The sequence below is a fragment of the Carettochelys insculpta genome, chromosome 22 (genome assembly GCF_033958435.1).
Source record: "Carettochelys insculpta isolate YL-2023 chromosome 22, ASM3395843v1, whole genome shotgun sequence".
Lineage (NCBI taxonomy): Eukaryota > Metazoa > Chordata > Testudines > Carettochelyidae > Carettochelys > Carettochelys insculpta.
Genome location: NC_134158.1, coordinates 2,031,022 through 2,049,751, shown reverse-complemented (window position 1 = coordinate 2,049,751; position 18,730 = coordinate 2,031,022). Strand labels below are relative to the sequence as shown.

The window sequence follows — 18,730 nt, the reverse complement described above, 5'->3', positions numbered from 1 at the left end:
CCATTCCCGAGGCAGGGGTGAGCCACCTGTACCCCAGGTGAGTGTGTCATGGGATCTTGTACCATCCAGAGCCCGGCCTGTGCCAGGTGGGGAAGGAGCCTCTCTGGGTGGGCGGCTCAGATCCTGGGGCTGGAAGAAGTAATGGCCTGGACCTTCCTGAACAAGATCAGCACTTGGTTAATTGCTCCCCATGCAGGATTTCCAGTTCCCAAAGCTGATGTGATCTCCTGGGTGGAGTGAGGGGAGGCGCTGGGGGTCCCAGATCTCCAGGGCGCTGGGAAAGGGGAGATCATCAGCGACCCCCACACAGGTGAGCAGTGAGCTAAAGAGACTCAGAAACCGATTTCCATGTCCTCCTAGATGTCACTTGGGCCTTTTCATCCAGATGGACTGACCCTTCAGCCTGTCATCAGCCTTTGCCAGAGGGTGGGGGCAGGGCTGGGGTCCCTCCTGTGAGGAAGGGTTGTGAGGAAGGAGGAGCAACTCAGCTCATGTTATTTCAATCTTTCCATCAGCTGTTGGCTGCGTTCCCCCTTTTCTGTTCCCTTTCAGAGTTTTCCTTTCAGCTCAGCACAGAGTGACACTGTCTGGTTCTCTCTGTGTCTCAGCAGGTGAGGAGATGCTGCTCACGAATGACGAGGAGAATCTTCAGCTGGAAGCACCAGAGCAAGTGGCCTCCTGTGGGATGTTCCTGGGAAGCTCTGAAGGTCGTGTTTCTCGGAGTCCTGAGCACAGAGAGACCTGTGAGAGTCAGCGTAGCCCAGAAAGGCAGCAGGGAAACCAGGCAGGGGAGGGGCAGGATAACTCCAGCCATGGAAGCAGAGGTGTGAGGAACACTAAAGAGAGCGAACAACAGAAAACCTGTGGGAAAAGCTTCAGTCTTAACAGTCATTGTACCATCCACACAGGAGAGAAGCCCAATATCTGCCCTGACTCTGGGAGAAGCTTCCAGCTGCGCTCAGGTCTTATTTATCACCAGAGAACCCACACAGGAGAGAAACCCTTCCACTGCTCTGAGTGTGGGAAACGCTTCTCATGCTCCTCAAGTCTTAAAAGTCATTGCAGCACCCACACAGGAGAGACACCTTATAACTGCTCTGAGTGTGGGAAAAGGTTCAGAGACAGGTCAAACCGTCTTATACATAGGAGACTCCACACTGGAGAGAAACCCTTCCGCTGCTCTGACTGTGGGAAAAGCTTCTCGTGCTCCTCAAATCTTAAAAGTCATTGCAGAGTGCACACAGGAGAGAAACCTTATAACTGCTCTGACTGTGGGAAAAGGTTCACACATAGGTCAAACCTTGTTACACATAGGAGAATCCACACAGGAGAGAAACCCTTCAACTGCTCTGAGTGTGGGAAAAGCTTCTGTCGGAGGCCAAAACTTGTTGCTCATCAGAGAGTCCACACAGGAGAGAAACCCTTTAACTGCTCTCATTGTGGGAAAAGTTTTCGTCAGAGCTCAAGTCTTATTGCTCATCAGAGAATCCACACAGGAGAGAAACCCTTCCACTGCTCTGAGTGTGGGAAAAGCTTTCGGCGACACTCAACCCTTCTCACTCATCAGGTAACTCACAGAGGAGAGAAACCCTATCACTGCGCTGCCTGTGGGGAAAGCTTCAGCAGGAGTGAATACCTCGTTAAACATCAGAAAATCCACACAGGGGAGAAACCCTTTTAGCTGCTTTGAGTCCAGGAGAAGGTTTAGTGACGTTTCTGGCCTTGATCATCATCATGAGAATCTATACGTGGGAAAAACCCTTTCTCTGCTCTGATTGCGGGAAAAGCTTCAGTCAACGCTCATATGCTGTTAATCGTCAGAAAACCCACACCGGGGACAAACCCTTCCGCTGCTCTGACTGTGGCAAAAGCTTCTTGTGGCACTCAAGCCTTAAAAGTCATTGCAGAATCCACACAGGAGAGAAACCTTATAACTGCCCTGACTGTGAGAAAAAGTACAGATGCAGATCACAGCTTGTTGCTCATCAGAGAATCCACACAGGAGAGAAACCCTTCCAATGCTCTGACTGTGGGAAAAGCTTTTCATACTCCTCAGGTCTTAAAAGTCACTGCAGAATGCACACAGGAGAGAGACCTTATAGCTGCTCTGACTGTGGGAAAAGGTTCAGACAGAGGTCATGCCTTGTTACCCATAGGAGAATCCACACAAGAGAGAAACCCTTCAACTGCTCTGACTGTGGGAAAAGCTTTTGTCAGCGCTTAAGTCTTACTTATCATCAGAGAACCCACACTGGAGAGAAACCCTTCCACTGCCCTGACTGTGGGAAAAGGTTCATACAGAGGTCAAGCCTTGATTTACAAAGGAGAAGCCACACAGGAGAGAGACCCTTTGACTGCTCTTACTGCCAGAAAAGCTTCAGTCGGAGTTCCCTCCTTGTTGTACATCAGAGAACCTACACAGGAGAGAAACCCTTCACCTGCTCCAACTGTGGGAAAAGCTGTTCTCAGGGCTCCAGGCTTATTCGTCATCAGAGAACCCACACTGGAGAGAAACCTTTCAGCTGATCTGACTGTGGGAAAAGCTTTTGTCAGCACTAAAATCTTACAGATCAGAGGAACCTTTCAGCTGTTTTGTCTGTGCGGGAACATTTGCACATTGTCATTCGTCAGAGAGTTCACACAAGAGAATAACCCAAGGACTGCACTGACATGGGTAACCTCTAGTGGCTGCTCGGACATTATTGATCGTCAGAGAATTCACACAGGAGAGAAATCCGGTAATTCTCTCTTTGTTGCTATTTTTGAAGCTGGGCCACCGGGCAAAAAGTCAGTGAGAACCCCATGAACTACCACACGGCTTCTCATTCCTCAAGGCTGTGGTGTTATGGAGCCATTCAAGTAACTTAAATAAAGTCGAATTGTTCCCTACGTTAACCCCTGCTCCTTTATAAAAGAACTAGACACACTGGAGTTTGTTCAGGACCTGAACTTGATTAATTTTTGGTGTCTTTTTTTTTAATTAAATAAAGTGAAAATGCTTCATTTGAGTTGTTGCTCCTGGGTGTGTCTGGAGAGGAGGGGTCAGTGCATGGGGACTCTGGGGAGAGACAATTGTCCTACCCCCTTTCACCGCAGCAGCTTTGGGCCCAGGTGAGAAGCACCTCTGCTTGGCTGCTGCAGCTCCAGCAGGTACACCCAGGGGAGCGGCGTGTGTCCCTCGCCTGCGGCAGGGCCAGGGTCGTCGGTCCTCTGCACTGCCCAGCCAGAGAGGAATGCAGCAAATGTGCACTTTCTCCTCGCTCCCTGATGGAGGGGAACAGCCAGCTCTGTCCCTGTATGAACTTAGGGGGGAGGGAGCTGCAGCTGTCCCCAAGGACACCTGGGGGTGGGATGCTCATGGCTGGGATAGTCCTGGGGGTGGGAGAGGGGTTATCCCCAGCCAACCCCTTTCTCAGATGGTGGTCGTCTCTTTTCTGTGTGGCCCCTGAGAAGCCATCCCAGTGCAGCCCATCCAATCCCTGGCACACCCACACCCCAGCCTGGCTCTAAGTTACAAGAAGAGAAAGCTGCAGACAAAGTGGGTGGTCCTGGTTCTTACCCTTTAGGAGTTCTCAGACCAATGGACAAGCCCAGACCCAGACAGACAGACAGACATTCCCTCAGAGACTCTAGAGCGGATCCCCATGGGAACAGATGGAATTAAAAAGGCACCTGGGCAAGTAAAACGATGCAAAACTTCCTGTACAAATGAGACGAGCAAACGTTGCTGGTTCCTCTGCCTCTGTCTGTGCAGTGTTTGTCGTCGCCTTTGCGCCTGGGCACGTGATCATTGCTCTGTTCCTTCCTCTCTTTGCTTTGGCAACACTCACTGTTGTCAATGTCGGCTGACGTGCAGATGTGCTGTTGTGGTCGCTGCCTGGGGAGGTCCCCTAAACCGAGCAACACAGCGTAGGAGCCCTGCCCTGAGCAGTCAGCAAGGCCCAGCTGCCTTTTAGCAGGGCTGAGCAGAACAGCCAGTGCACCGGTGGTTTGCCCTGGCACAGGCGCGGTAACAGACACACAACCAAAGCAGTGTGGGCTGGGAGAGGGGAGGGGGCTACTTCTCAGGGTGTGGGAGGGGGACACAGGCCCACCCACTCCACTGCTCCCCAGCCCGGGGCCCTAACAGCAGCTCCTGCCAGGAACCAGTGAGTTTTCGCCCAAGCAATCAGCTCCAGCCCCGGGCTGTGGGGCTCCCCAGCCCCAGTCAGGGACCTTGCAGCTGGCTCAGCTCCAACTGCAGGGCTGTGGGTCTCCCCTAACCCCAGCCAGATGTCAGTGTGGGCAGAATCATGGGCAATGGACCCCCCGCTGACCCCACACCAGCGTCCTGTTTGGATCCCCATGGGGCCTCAGACGAGGGCAAAGAAGAGACGGCAGAAGCCCGCCGACAGACAAAGGCCGCTCCGCTCCTCAGCAGGCCAATCCCACCCACCTCCGGCAGGGGGCCTAGAGACCAGTGTTGTACGAGAGGGGAGAGGCTGGGGAGAAGCTAATTCCCGGTAGGTCAGGAGCTGGCTCGCTCGTTAAAGGCAAGGGTGAGACAAGGAGAGGAAAAATAAACTATGTAATGTCTGTATTTATTAACCAAAACACAGCAACATATAAACGAACAAACACTGCAGATGAACTAAACTTGTATAACTATTCATGAACAACTAACGTATAAAAATATATGATCTAAACACTTACGCTAAATATTAACAAGAATTCCATGGAAGGAGTTTATGAGAGACTTCCCTTGTCAAACAAAACGGTAAAGAGACTTAATGAGGTTTGAAGTGAGTTTTTCTCCGAGCTAGGGAAGCTAAAGTAGTTTTTTTTTTTTTACCCCTATTTGCTCTGGACGGCTCGATGAGCCACCCTATTGGAAACCTTGAGGTCCAGCCTATCAAGGTTTCCTCCCAACTGAGATAATATATGACGGATTTCCCAGTGGAGATTGGAGAGAGAAAGAGGGAAGGTTAGGAGGAAAAAAAGAAATCTTAACAATAGCAGTTAACTAACAAAGCCTTAACTATGGGCTTATTTACCAATTGCGCAGCTTGGAGCAAATTAATTCAGCTCTGGGTTATGGCTCTTAATTAATCCAGTAGAACTGCAACCTAAGCCACAGTCTGTTAAGTTCCCCTACACAGCCCGAATTACTTGATGGAGTATTAGGGTTTAGAGTTAGTGTCTCGGGGCGTAGAGGGGGTTTTACGTGTCCAATCAGGTGTAAGGGTCCAGTCCCGTAGTCTAGTCGAGCGCATTGGTCACGTCCGGTGAAGAAGAATCACAGCGACGAGCAGCGAGAGCGTAGGTGCTGCGAAGGTGGCAGGCTCGAGGCTTCAATTGATGTGTGCGCAGTTCTCCACCCTCAGGGAGAAGCCAGTTCGACACGCACCAAATCCGCCTTTGAGCCGCTTGTCGGCGGCGGGGTCGGGGGTGCCGCAGTGATGACAGGCTCTGGGTGCTAAGGGGCGAGAGCGCAGTACCTCACCCTAAGGGTGAGGCCAGTTCGACACACACCAAATCCGCCTTTGAGCCGCTTGTCGGCGGCGGGGTCGGGGGTGCCGCAGCGATGACAGGCTCTGGGTGCTAAGGGGCGAGAGCGCAGTACCGCACCTAAGGGTGAGGCCAGTTCGACACACACCAAATCCGCCTTTGAGCCGCTTGTGGGCGGCGGGGTCGGGGGTGCCGCAGGGATGACAGGCTCTGGGTGCTAAGGGGCGAGAGCGCAGTACCGCACCCTAAGGGTGAGGCCAGTTCGACACACACCAAATCCGCCTTTGAGCCGCTTGTGGGCGGCGGGGTCGGGGGTGCCGCAGTGATGACAGGCTCTGGGTGCTAAGGGGCGAGAGCGCAGTACCGCACCCTAAGGGTGAGGTCAGTTCGACACACACCAAATCCGCCTTTGAGCCGCTTGTCGGCGGCGGGGTCGGGGGTGCCGCAGGGATGACAGGCTCTGGGTGCTAAGGGGCGAGAGCGCAGTACCGCACCCTAAGGGTGAGGCCAGTTCGACACACACCAAATCCGCCTTTGAGCCGCTTGTCGGCGGCGGGGTCGGGGGTGCCGCAGCGATGACAGGCTCTGGGTGCTAAGGGGCGAGAGCGCAGTACCGCACCCTAAGGGTGAGGCCAGTTCGACACACACCAAATCCGCCTTTGAGCCGCTTGTCGGCGGCGGGGTCGGGGGTGCCGCAGCGATGACAGGCTCTGGGTGCTAAGGGGCGAGAGCGCAGTACCGCACCCTAAGGGAGAGGCCAGTTCATCTCCCGCCCAATTTACCTCAGAGCTGCTGCCTTTGCTCTCTCAGTGTGAGTGATTCAGCGAGTGCCTCAGCAGGGCGGACCCTGCTGGGCGGACGTGGAATTGCTTCAGGGGATCTTCAAAAAGTCTTCGCCTCAGAGGCAGCTCTGCACCAAGGGCCCCGAACGCTGTGCAGCGCTGCCTCATATTCCCTGATCTCATACATTATTCATGAGTCTATTTACATACAGACGTTCTGAAGGTCCTGCTTTCAAACAGGTCCTCCTCTCGAAGCTGCCTCACCTGTACCCAATGAGGAGCCTGGATTTCAAATCTATGATTTTTGAAATGTTTGTGAGTTCAGGTTACCGGTAAAACCAACTGACACAGAGTGACCGTTACAGAGGGCTGCTAACTGGCAGCCTATGTACCTTTTAGAGTCTACCTGCCCCGTAATGATATTAAAGGCCCAAGGCTTGTTTCCCCTGGCCCACGGGGACGATTATGCCTGAGGGATGAAAAATCCCTGACACCAGGGACCCGGGGGCTGGCTCGTATGGGTGGGGAAGTCCACTCGCACAGTGAACAGTGGTAAGTGTGTCCCCCTCGTGTTAGTGAGTACTGGTAAGTGAAGCACTTGTTAAACGAGGGGTGAGTGTTAGTGCCACTTGCTGGGTGTGTCTGACAATCAGATGCAGATATTCTCGCGCTGTGAATTTGAGCACTAGGGTGACCGGATGCAGAGCTCCAGCTGTGCCCTGGCTGGTGCGGAATGAAGAAATAATCCCTTCCCTGGCTCTGCTGGCAGTGCCCCGCCCAGCGTCATCCCACACGCCCTGAGCCTTCTTGCTGCACATGCAGCTCTCAGCCGCTGTGATCCCCAGGGCCTTTTCTGCAGCCCTCTCCCTTCGCCAGGCGGTCCCCAGCCAGTGGTGCTGGGCTGGACGAACCCCAGGGAAGTGCGGGATTCTGCACTCGCCCTTGTTCAGCCGCTTCATATTGAAAGAAGCTGAAGAGCAGCACAGAGTGAAGTGAGCGCGGTGCCACAGTCACACAGGAAGCCTGGTGCTGAGCCAGAAACTGACCTCAGCTCTCATTCAAACAGCCACCCGGGGTCACAGGGAATGAAGAGAACAGGGCAACTTCCTGCTACCCGTTCCCTGCAGTCCAAGCTTCTGGCTGGTGGGGGTTTAGGGACAGCCAGAGCAAGAGGTTGTGTCCTGGCCAGCTTGGCTCATAGCCATTGCTGCTCCTATCCTCAATGAGCTACTGAGCCCTTCTTTGAAGCCAGTTACACCTGTGGCTCTCACGCCATCCTGTGGCAGCAGACGCCTAGATTGGGTGAGAGAGGATTTCACTGTTGGTTTTTGTAAGTGCTCCGGGTGTTGCAGTGCAACAACCTCCCCACTTGAGTTTCTTTGTTTCTACTCCATGCAGCTGACACACTGGTTTTCATCTGCGAACGCTTCTGCAGAAAGAGATGTTAGTTTTTAAGGTCCTAGACTACAGTCTCTGGAGCTGCACATCTCAGAGAGCTAGAGGGGACCTCAGGATGTCACTGTCCAGTCCCTGCCCTCAGGGCCAAACACAATCCCTGACAGACTTTTTTTTTTTTTTTTTATTATTTGCCCCAGATCCTCAAATGGCCCCTCAAGAGCTGGGCTCACAACTCTGGTAAAGGAGAATGCGAGATAAAGGCAGTTGGAGCAGACACTCATATCCTTTCACTAGACCATTTCATCAGAGTAGTGTAGAAGCCAGAATAGTTCTCCTTAATAGTGGGACCATCCCCACTGCTTACAACAAGCAACGGCTGAAAAAACTTGGCACAGCACTCACCATATTAAGGAACACAATTCAGTCTGCAGTGGCCAGAGATCTACTGGCAAGATAATGAGTTTTTATGTTTTGCAATCTGTGATCAGGCCCAAGGAGTATTAGTGTTTCTTCAAAGACAAAAGAAAAGATTGCTCCCTCCCCTACTATAATGTAAGCTGCCACCACCAAAATGCTGGGCCCTGGCGCACCTGCCTCCTTTGCCACCCCATCCTGTGGGGCTGCTCCCCAGCACAACCAGGCGAGGGATTAAAGGTGCCCTGGTCCTGGCTTGTTCTGAAAAAATCACCTTTCAGCTGCTGAGCTTTTATGTCCAACGTGGGGCATTTTTGCTCTTTTCACTAAAATTCTACTTGCTAGCTGGGGGCTCCAGTGGAGGCAGTACCAGTACCCAGGGGGCGGTAGGGACTAGGAGTTTTGGGGAGCCAGGTGGGGTGGGTGTTGGGAGCAGGCTGGGCTGGAGGGTGCAGGGGGTGAGCTGTGGTCCAAGGAAATGTTGGGAGTGGGCCAGAGGGCGCAGGGGAAGCTGCAGAGTGTGACGGGATGTGCCTGGCTGCAGGGCTGTGGGCGTCCCACCACGCGGCCGGAGCTGCTTTGTGGCAGACAGCCACGGCTGCCCTGACGCATGGCAGGAGCTGCTTTGCTGTGCGCAGTTGAGGTACGCGTAGCTCTGGTGGAGGAGGTGGCAGCTCTTCCAGGCTGCAGCAGCAGTAAGTCCTTAACTGACTCTGGGGAGAGGGAGTTAGGGGTCTGTGGGCGGGGGGGGTGCTGCAGGTGGGGGGGGGGGAGCTCAGCGACAGGGGAGCGAGTGGTGGTGTGGATGATCAAGCCAGACTGACCCTCCCTGCCATTTGCTGTGTGTTATCTCTTCTTGCTCACATGGTCGTCCGTGAGCCCACAGGAGCGGCAGCGCCAGCAGCCCACAGGCACCAGGCGGGCAGTGTGGACCCCCCGAATGTGATGGTGGATGGGTTGACTAGGCGGCTTCTGCCCCCTCATTCTGCAGGAGATGAGGGTCTGGGATACTTGGGTCCCTCCATTGGGCTAATCCAAATGGCGTCTGAACCACAATTTGGTCACCGGCGTCCAAGGGGCCCTGACTCCTTACGCCCCCCCCCGGGGCAGATACCCCTGTGAGAACCTTCCCCACTGCCTTGTGGGCAGGATCGGGAGAGGCAAAGGCTACGGGAGCAAACTCAGCCAGCAAATGTGGAGTGGAGCCCCTAAGGCGGGTAGCAGGGACGATTCGTCAAACCTGATTTCCACATCTCCTTGCAGTCACCTCAGTTCCAAACGTACTGACGTCTCTTTCCTTTGCATCCGACTAGGGCGACCCAGAGGGGGACGGCGCCCTTGGGCAGTGCACTTGCTCCAAACACTAGCCCAGGCCATGTGGTGTGTTGGAGGGTGCCAGCTGGCGAGGACTCTCCATCCTTGCTGGTAGCCTGGGCGCAGGGGGCGGGGGGGGGGGGGGCCGACCAAAAATCAAAGTAGCTGTAAATGATTGCGGAAGCCATCTTGTATAGACGCCATTTCACAGCCCTTCTTCCCGCGCGCACAGGAGCTGGTCCTTTCCTTGACCTGTTTGGGAACGGCGGGAGGATGCGCTCTATGGAATGCGATAATGGGCTGTTTGGAGTTGGGGCTCCAGCTCCCCAGTACCTGTTTCTCTTTGCTGATACCAGTTTCTCTTTCGAAAGTGATTTACGCTGCTCTAACTAACTGCCTCTGACACTGGGGGTTGTTTGTGTGAGGGGATAAAATACCAAAGTTCGCTGCACCAAGCAGCCTTGCTGGGCCTGGTTTTACTCCTGTCCCGTTTGGCTCATCTGTTGCCTTATTGAATTCAGTAAAGCTGAACGTTCGCCGCCTACACAGAGACGTCTTGTGCTTCAGCAATCTGGAGGTTCCACCGAGATCCCAACGCACCACTTGCCCGGATGGGGGGGCCGGCACCCGACCTCCAAGCCTCTCAAGAGCGCTCAGTAGAAGGTAAGGGGGATACCTGTTACAAAATCTCCCAGCAGGGGCTTGGGACTGCAGTGCCGGCGGCCATCAGGGTAAGGGGGAGCTACGGGTTCCACCTTTGTGGAGCAGCTAACGTTCTGTGTCTGTCTGTCTGTGTCTATTAGGCCTGTGTTGTATGTCTCAGTTCCCAAAGCGCACACCGGTGTCTCTAGTGAGGCAGCCATGCGCTGGGGCCTCTGTGTTCGGACACTAAAAGCTGGTGTGGTGCCACGACTCTCTTTCGGCACACGGAACTGTGGGAAGCTTTGTTGCCTCCCTCTGTTTCTGGTCTGAAGTAAGACTAACCGTTAAAGATATCCCTAAGCACGGGCAGACTTAACTCCCGCCAGGCGTCCTGCTGGGCTGGAGCGGCTGCTGGGAACACACCCACCTCCCCCATGAGCCAGGGGGGCTTTGGTCCAGTGCCTCACACTCTGTAACCAGGTGAGCTTCGGTTCGGTGCCTTGCAGGGAGAGATCTTGTGAGCCAGGTGAAATTCGGTTCACTGCCTTGCACCCTATGAGCCAGGCGAACTTCCATTCGGTGCCTCACAGGGAGAAAATCAATGCTGGGGATAGGTCAGACTCCAGGAATTCCGGTACCCTCTAAAGGTAGTCCAGCTGTTTTTATGTACACTCACTAGGGGAAATTACTTGCAAGTTTCTAGACAAAAGGAATCTTTATACCTGGGACAATCCCAAACTGCAGTTCCCTCTATTAGGTACCACTGATAGGGATAAAATCCCCCATTTAGCAGGCGCTCTTGAGGGTCATGGAGTGAAAACTCCCGATCAACAATGTTATCTGCCTCGTCATCATGGTATGAAGAAACTTGTAAAAGGCAGAACGAGTCTCGTTTAAGAAGTTTAAAAGATTCCCGGGAGAAACTTCAGTCAAAAATCAGACAGCTTGAAGGTACAGATGTACAACACAAAACAGCACACACACAGCCGAGTGCGCCATTTATGGGGCAATTGTATCCTTGCCTTCCAAGCCCTAACTCCCAGGACAATATGATGACATCCTGTGTTCTACCTGGAATCCTCTACCTTGTCCAAACCCAGGTCCCCAGGCCCAGGAGGATCAAAGGGATTCAGGAGCCTCTGTAGAGAGGGAAGAAAAGGGACCCAGGGTGCACCTCATGACCTACCAGCCAGCCGCTGCAGCTACTATTGTCCTCAAGACACCACCTTCAAAGGGACAACCATTAGCAAGATGCATGGGGGGAAACACATAATAGCCCAACCACTCAAATTTTTCCTTTACGAGAAGTCCCAAACCCCCAAGGAGGGCACATGCAGGTTTACCAACCCTGGACTAGAACTGAATTACATGCCATGGCTAAAGACTTTCCCCCAGCAGAAGACGACCCAGTGAAGTTTCAATCAGGACTAGTGCTAGTGATCCGGTCTTATGCCCCAAATTGGCAGGACCTCGATCAGCTTTTAAGGGTGATCTTGCCTGATAAGCATAAAAAGATCATAAGGAAAGCAGAGGGGCCAGCTGAGCCCATCCAAGGAGTGCCAGGGGCAGGAACTCATGATACTGAGCTTACACAAGCTAGAAACAGGCTGCTTGACAGTGTCCTTACAGTTTTTCCCAAGCGACCAGATTGGGTTAAAATTAATCTCTGCGAGCAGGAAGATAAGGGAGCACCAGGTGCCTATTTGGAAAGGCTTACAAAGGTATCTGAGAGGCACTCTGGCAATGACAATCCGGCTGTGACTGCTCAACAGGCGCTGGGTGCCGCCTTTGTGAATGGATTAAACCCAGCTGTACAGAGACAGCTGAAATGAATGACTGTGGTTCTGGGAAACTAAACCTTTAGAAGACCTCTTAACAGTGGCAAACCATTGCAGCCAGCGCTTAAAGGCTAAACAGGTTAAAGAACCTAAATGTACGGTCTTACAACCAATGCCCTCTGAATTAGGCAGGGGTCGGGGCCGCTCGACAGAGCGACATCTGCGGGGCACCTATGGGACAGCAAGATCGACCCCACCTTGGTTAGCAGCTACAGCTGGCCGAGGCAGCCCAGTTACACCAGTGGGTACAACTGTTTGCCACTATTGCAAACAGCCCGGACATTGGGAAAGTCAGCGCCCACGTCGCCCCAGGCCGACAGTCCCTGCAGTTCACAGAGCTGCACAGGCTCAGTTTAACTTAGTGGACTTTGAGAGCGAATAGGGGAGCCTGGAGGAGGATTGCAGCTTCTCTCTCGTATCTCCCCGTATTCCCCTGAACCCAGCTGGCGCTCTGACCTGCCAGGCTGCTGGACAAAACACCCAGGTTTTAGTAGACACGGGGGCCCGCAGGTCCAGCCTCCAAGTGTCGTCTTTCCCTGTTCCCCTTTCTGGCCAGGCGGTTAACGCCGTCGGCATTTCTGATCAAGTCGTACCTCACCCTGTCTCTGAACCCGTCTCCCCTGTACTGGGCCCGTTTCAGAGCAGGGCTCTTTCCTTCTCCGTCCTGCTCCCCCGGAAATCTATTCGGAAGGGATCTCCGGTGCGGGTCGCGCTGCACCATTTTCTGTGCTCCAGATGGGGTTTATCACGAAGTTCCTGCACAGCCAGGAGAGGAGGTGGAAGACCCCCTGCGGGATCCCACCGCCTCCCTCGTGCCTTCTATTCCCCAGCCAGATGCTGATCTTTTGGCCCAGGTACCCAACTGCTTGTGGGCCACCGCCCCAAACGAGGTGGGCAGAATATCAGCAGATCCCCTGTACATTTCGGTTAACCCTACTAAGCCCTTGCCCCCTGTTCCTCAGTACCCGCTGAATCCTGCGGCTGGGGCAGGGATTCAACCTGTCATTTCTGACCTCCTGGCCCAGGGGATTCTCACCCCCTGCTCAAGTCCTTGCAACACCCCCATACTGCCCTTAAAGAAACCGGGGAGGGACACCTGCCTTTGAGCGATCAGCTCCCTCGTTATCTCTCAATTGCCTATTACTCCCGACCCAGCCACAATTCTTTCCCCTAGTCCACCAGATTCCACCCACTTGACTGTGTTGCCCTCTCCTCTGCCTTCTCCAGTGTTCCGCTCCATCCCGACTGCCAATGCCTGGCAGCTTTTACTTATAAAGGGCAGCGATACTGCTGGACTCTTCTGCCACAAGGGTTGAGCGATTCTCCCACCTATTTTTCACAGATCCTGCAGAGGGACCTTGCTGAGATCATTTCCCCTCTGGCTCTGCTCTCATTCAGTGTGGAGATGATTTGCTTCTCTGCAGCCCGTCCCTCGAGGCAGGCAGAGCAGACTCGCTTCCACTTCTCATTGCCCCAGCCAAAAAATGGCACAAGGTGTCCAAACGAAAACTTCAACTGTGTCAGCCAAAAGTCAGGTATTTGGGGCAGGATCTCTCAGCAGGCAGCCGTCAGCTCTCTGATGACAGAATCCAGACGACCCTTTCTGCCCCTAGACCTACTACCCCTTCGCAAATCCCTTCTTTCTTAGGCATGGCTGCTATTGTAGGCAATGGATTCCTCACTTTTCTCAACTCACCAAACCGCTCAAGGAGCTTACTCGAAATGCCACCCCCACTCCCATTCCTTGGGGCCCCCAGCAAGGCACTGCTTTCACCTCCTTAAAACAAGCATTAGCGTCTGCTCCTGCTTTGGGTTTACCTGATTATTCCTGGCCTTTCACTTTGTTCTGTCATGCAAAGGAAGGATGTGCTGTGGGTGTGCTGGTTCAGAGCCATGGTGAGAAATGCCGCCCTCTTGCTGATCACGGTACCTATCTTGATTCTGTGGCTGCTTCTTTCTCTCCTCGCCTTTCTGCAGTTGCAGCTGCAGCACGAATTTTAGAGCCAGCAGAGCCTTTGGTTTTACAATGTCCCTTAACGTTGGCTGTTCCTCACTCAGTGTCTGCGTTGCTCCTGAAAGGAAAAACTCAGCACCGTTCCAATGCTCGTCCTGTTAAATATGAACGGCTCCTTTTTGCCTCTCCTAACGTTTCAGGGGTTCGTTGTGCTTCTTTAAATCCCCCTACATGGCTCCCCGCACCCCTCGAGGGGGAGCCGCGTGATTGCTTGAAAGTTGTTCAGGCTGTCACTGCTCCTCCACCTGATCTCTCTGGAACCCCCTGGGACAATCCTGACTTTATACTGTATACAGATGGTTCTTGCGTTTATAATCCTACTGGTACCTCAGTAGCAGGCTCTGCACTTTGTACTGTTTATGATGTTGTGGACTCTGCTCCTCTGCCTTCTGTCTCCTCTGCACAGGTGGCAGAGCTCGTAGCTCTCCCTCGCGCCTGTCGTATCGCAGCAGGGGTTTCTGCCGCTGTCTGTACTGACTCCCGGTGCGCTTTTGGTGGAGTTCATGATTTGGGCAGGCGATGGAAACAGCGAGGTTTTCTCACCTCCTCTGGACACGCTATAAAGAAAGGCCCTTATGTCGCTGCTCTCCTAGATGCTGTACTTTTACCGTCTGCTCTGGCTGTTGTTAAGTGCACAGCTCATTCTGCTTCCTCTGATGAAGCTGCAATAGGGAATGATACAGCCGCTTGGGCTGCCAGGGCAGCTGCCCTATGTCCTCCTCGGGCTGAAGCATTGTACCCCTCCCTTCCGATGCCATCTCCCGCGCCCTCCCTGTCGGAACCGGCCCTCCTGCAAGACCAAGCCCCTGAATCGGGAAAGCGGGAGTGGAGATTGCCAGGGTGCACCTTGCACCCAGACCACTTGTGGCGCAGCTTTGACGGCCACATTGTTGCCCCAGGTGTGGTCCTGTTACCTCACCTGGCTTCCGTGCTCCATGGGCTCTTGCACCTTAACAAAGGGGGGATGGTAGCAACTCTAACACAAAACTGGTTTGCTCCCAAATTCTCGCAAGTAGCCCAAGAGTACGGTCTGGCTTTCCCTGTCGGCCAAGCCCTCAACGTGGGAAAACCTGTACAGACAGTTCCGGCAACCAGACCCCCGCCTTTGGGGCCGTTCCTGAATTTGCAGATGGACTTCGTTCAATTGCCTCAACGTAAATCCTTTGAATATGTGCTGGTTATTGTTTGTTTGTTCTCAGGGTGAGTAGAAGCCGATCCACGCAGGAAAGCTGATGCCATCACAGTGGCTAAAAATCTTCTAAATCACCTCATCCCATCCTGGCGAATACCCCTTGTGATCTCCAGTGATGGCGGTACTCACTTCACTGGGCAAGTCATTCAGAACGTGGCAAAGTACCGCTCCATCCGACAGGCGCTACCCTGTCTGCCACACCCGGAGAGCAGGGGAGCAGTGGAAAGACGAAATGGGATTGTAAAGAATCAACTCACCAAAATACGTGAGGACTCTGCTTTAACTTGGGTAGAAGCTTCTCCCGATTGCCCTAATGAATACGAGAGCCGCTCCTAACCGAAAACCTGGGCTGAGTCCAAATGAGATGGTGTGTGGTCGGCCTATGAGACAGCTGAGCAGCCCAGAGATTGACCAGGCTGACATCACACTTGTCAAAGGAAGCACAGTTAGGTAGTGTCAGGAACTGATGAGGTGTGTGCAGTCCTGTCATTCACAGGTCAAGGACGCTTTCCTGGAGGCCCCGACTGAGCCGTGCCATAAACTGCAACCAGGAGACTGGGTCTGTGTCAAGGTCCACCAGCGTAAGACGGCCCTGGAACCCAGGTAGAAGGGCCCCTACCAAGTCCTTTTGACCACCCATACCGCTGTGAAGTGCAAGGTACTGCCCACCTGGATCCACACCTCCCACTGCAAACCAGTTCCAGCTCCTGCAGAGGTTAGTCCTGAAGAGGAGCCCCACAGACCTGGTACCAGCCATCCAGGTCCAGAAGCAGACGAGGATCAGCGCAGGCCTGGTACCAGCAATCCAGGTCCAGAAGCAGACGAACCTGAGGGACCAAGACTATGGTATCAAGGACGACCCAGGAAAAGACAGGTGAAGAAAGCTACCAAGTCCTGAAGAACAGCCAGATGGGGCTGGCCAAACAAATCCTGCTGAACTTATGTTTAGTTTTGTTTTTAATACCTAGTAGCTATAGCCGATGTGGCTTAAATATGGTTCATTAAAAGCATAAACCAAGTTTCCCTAGAATTTAATACGTCAGATTGTTGAATATGTTCTCATAGTTCTGTACATTCAGAAGGAGGGGTCCCAATGATTCCAGCCCTACTAAATAACACTCAGATGAATGGCACATGGTTTGATGAATTGGGTCAGAATGGCACACGGTATGATAAAGAGTTTAACGGCCTAGGGCATGTCTACCTGGCCATAACCTCAGTTGGAGAATACTGCTGGACATGCAGTGGCACAGGAGCCCACAGAATCATGGAGCTGGAAGGGACCTCAGGAGGTGATCTAGTCCAGCCCCCTCTTTCAAGCAAGATCAACCCCCACTAAGTCATCCCAGCCAGGACCTTGTCCAGCCAGGACTTAAAAACCTCAAGGGATGGGGAATCCACCACCTCTCTAGGCAACGCATTCCAGTGCTTCACCACACACCTGGTGAAGTAGTTTTTCCTAATATCTAACCTATACCTCTCCCTCTTCACCTTCAGACCATTACTCCTTGTTCTGCCATCTGACACCACTGAGAACAGTTTCTCACCCTCCTCTTTAGAGCTCCCCTTCAGGAAGTTGAAGGCTGCTATTAAATCACTTCTAAGTCTTCTCTACTGTAAACTGAACAAGCCCAAATCCCTCAGTCTCTCCTCATAGGTCTTGTGCTCCAGCCCCTTAATCATTTTTGTTGCCCTTCGCTGAACCTGCTCCAGCGAATCCACATCCTTTTTATACTGGGGGGCCGAAAACTGGACACAATATTCCAGATGTGGCCTCACCAGTGCCAAATAAAGAGGAATAATTCTCTAAATCTGAGAGTGGGGAAAAGCAAGTGTGAGATAAGCATTGTCCAAAATGGGGTTTGGTGTAAAATTAACACCTGGGAAAAAAATAAGGGCATCTTTGGGTACTACAAGAAGTGGATGATGAAACCCCAATGCGATGAAGCCTTAACAGCTCAGGTCAGCCATTATTTCAAATGTGGCTGAAGAGCATATAAACTCTGTCTACACACTGGAGTGGAACCTGCTATACTGGGGCAGCCTTCTCAGCCATTTGGGTAGTAGACCATCTTCCCGGTGGAAGGGTCTGAAACTACCGAGAGAGAACAAGGGAAACGTATTGGGGAGTCACGACCCCAGGTTTGGGTGTCGCCTTTGCGCTGAAGAAAATCTGGAGGAAGCTTTCGAGAAAGTAGCCAATGCTACAACCAAAGCCCTCCCAGCCATTGATAAGGAATTAGGAGAAGTTAGGCAAATGTTCCTCCAAAACCGAATGGCCCAAGATTACATCCTAGGGAGTAAGGGCGGGGTTTGTGCCGTGGTGGGAAAGGAATGCTGTGTGTATATTACAGACACTGGCAATAAAGTAGAGGAAGATGCCTCAGAAATTGAAAAGGCTGTGATGAGCCTGAAGCAGGAGGAAAGTTGGACCCTCTGGGGTTGGTTGGGAGGTTGGATTGGACATGTGGGAACTTAATTTTGCAAGGAATAGCATTAGTATTAGCAATAATCCTTTGTGTTTATTTCTGTTTCTTGCTGATCAAATGCTGTATTTCCTGTGCTCTAAAAGGAGCCAAACAGGCTCTTACCAGCAGGGAAGTGGAGCTAATGATTTTAAGGCATGATGAGCAAAGGAAAGAACAAGAGGTGTATGTAAATACTTTAATGAACATGTATCTATGAAATGGTTTCTGAGTTAGCCTTTTTAAGGCTAAAAGGAGAGAGTTGTGGAAACCATCTTGTATAGAAGCCATTTCACATCCCTTACTTCTGCATGCGCAGAAGAGCCTGTACTTTCCTTGACCTGTTTGGGAATGGCGGGGGGCTCTATGGAATGCGTTAACGGACTGTTTGGAGTCAAGACTCCAGCTCCCCGGTACCTGTTTCTCTTTGCTGACAACGGTTTCTCTTTGAGAAGTGATTTAAATTGCCTCTGACACTGGGCTTTGTTTGTGTGACGGTAAAAAAAACAAGCGTGAGCTGCATCAAGCAGCCTTGCTGGACTTGGTTTTACTAGTGTCCAGTTTGGCTCATCCGTTGCCTTACTGAATTCAATAAAGCTGAATGTGAGCCACCTAAACACAGAGAAGTCTTGTACTTCAACAGGCTCCTCAAGGAAGTCATTTTGTGGCACTTGGAGGAGGGGAGAGTGATCAGGAATAGTCAGCATGGATTCATGAAGGGCAAGTCATGCCTGACCAATCTGATTAGTTTCTACGATGAGAAAACTGGCTCCGTGGATAGGGGAAAATCAATGGATGTGATTTATCTTGACTTTAGCAAAGCTTTTGATATGGGCTTCCTCAATATTCTTGTCAGCAAGTTAAGGAATGTGGATTGGATAAATGGACGGTAAGATGGATAGAAAGCTGGCCAGAAGGTCGGGTCGAGTGGGTAGTGATCAACGGCTTGATGTCAGGATGGCGGTCGGTTTCTAGTGGAGTTCCCCAAGGTTCGGTTCTGGGTCTGTTCTGTTCAACATATTTATCAATGACCTGGATGAGGGGTTGGACTGCACCCTCAGCAAATTTGCGGATGACACTAAGCTAGGGGGAGAGGTAGATAGGCTGGAGGGTAGGGACAGGGTCCACAGTGACTTAGATAAACTGGAAGACTGAGCCACAAGAAATCTGATGAGGTTCAATAA

The 18,730-nt window shown here is 52.5% G+C and overlaps 1 protein-coding gene across 1 annotated transcript in view; it reads left to right on the top strand.

The window, feature by feature from the left end:
* The first annotated feature begins 685 nt into the window (after positions 1-685).
* LOC142024609 (uncharacterized) overlaps positions 686-18,730 on the top strand; it is a 144,907-nt gene continuing 126,862 nt past the window's right edge. The window contains exons 1-2 of the mRNA XM_075016741.1: positions 686-1,567; positions 1,990-2,291. Coding sequence (XP_074872842.1) covers positions 686-1,567; positions 1,990-2,291 — 1,184 coding nt within the window. The remainder of the gene's footprint in view (positions 1,568-1,989; positions 2,292-18,730) is intronic.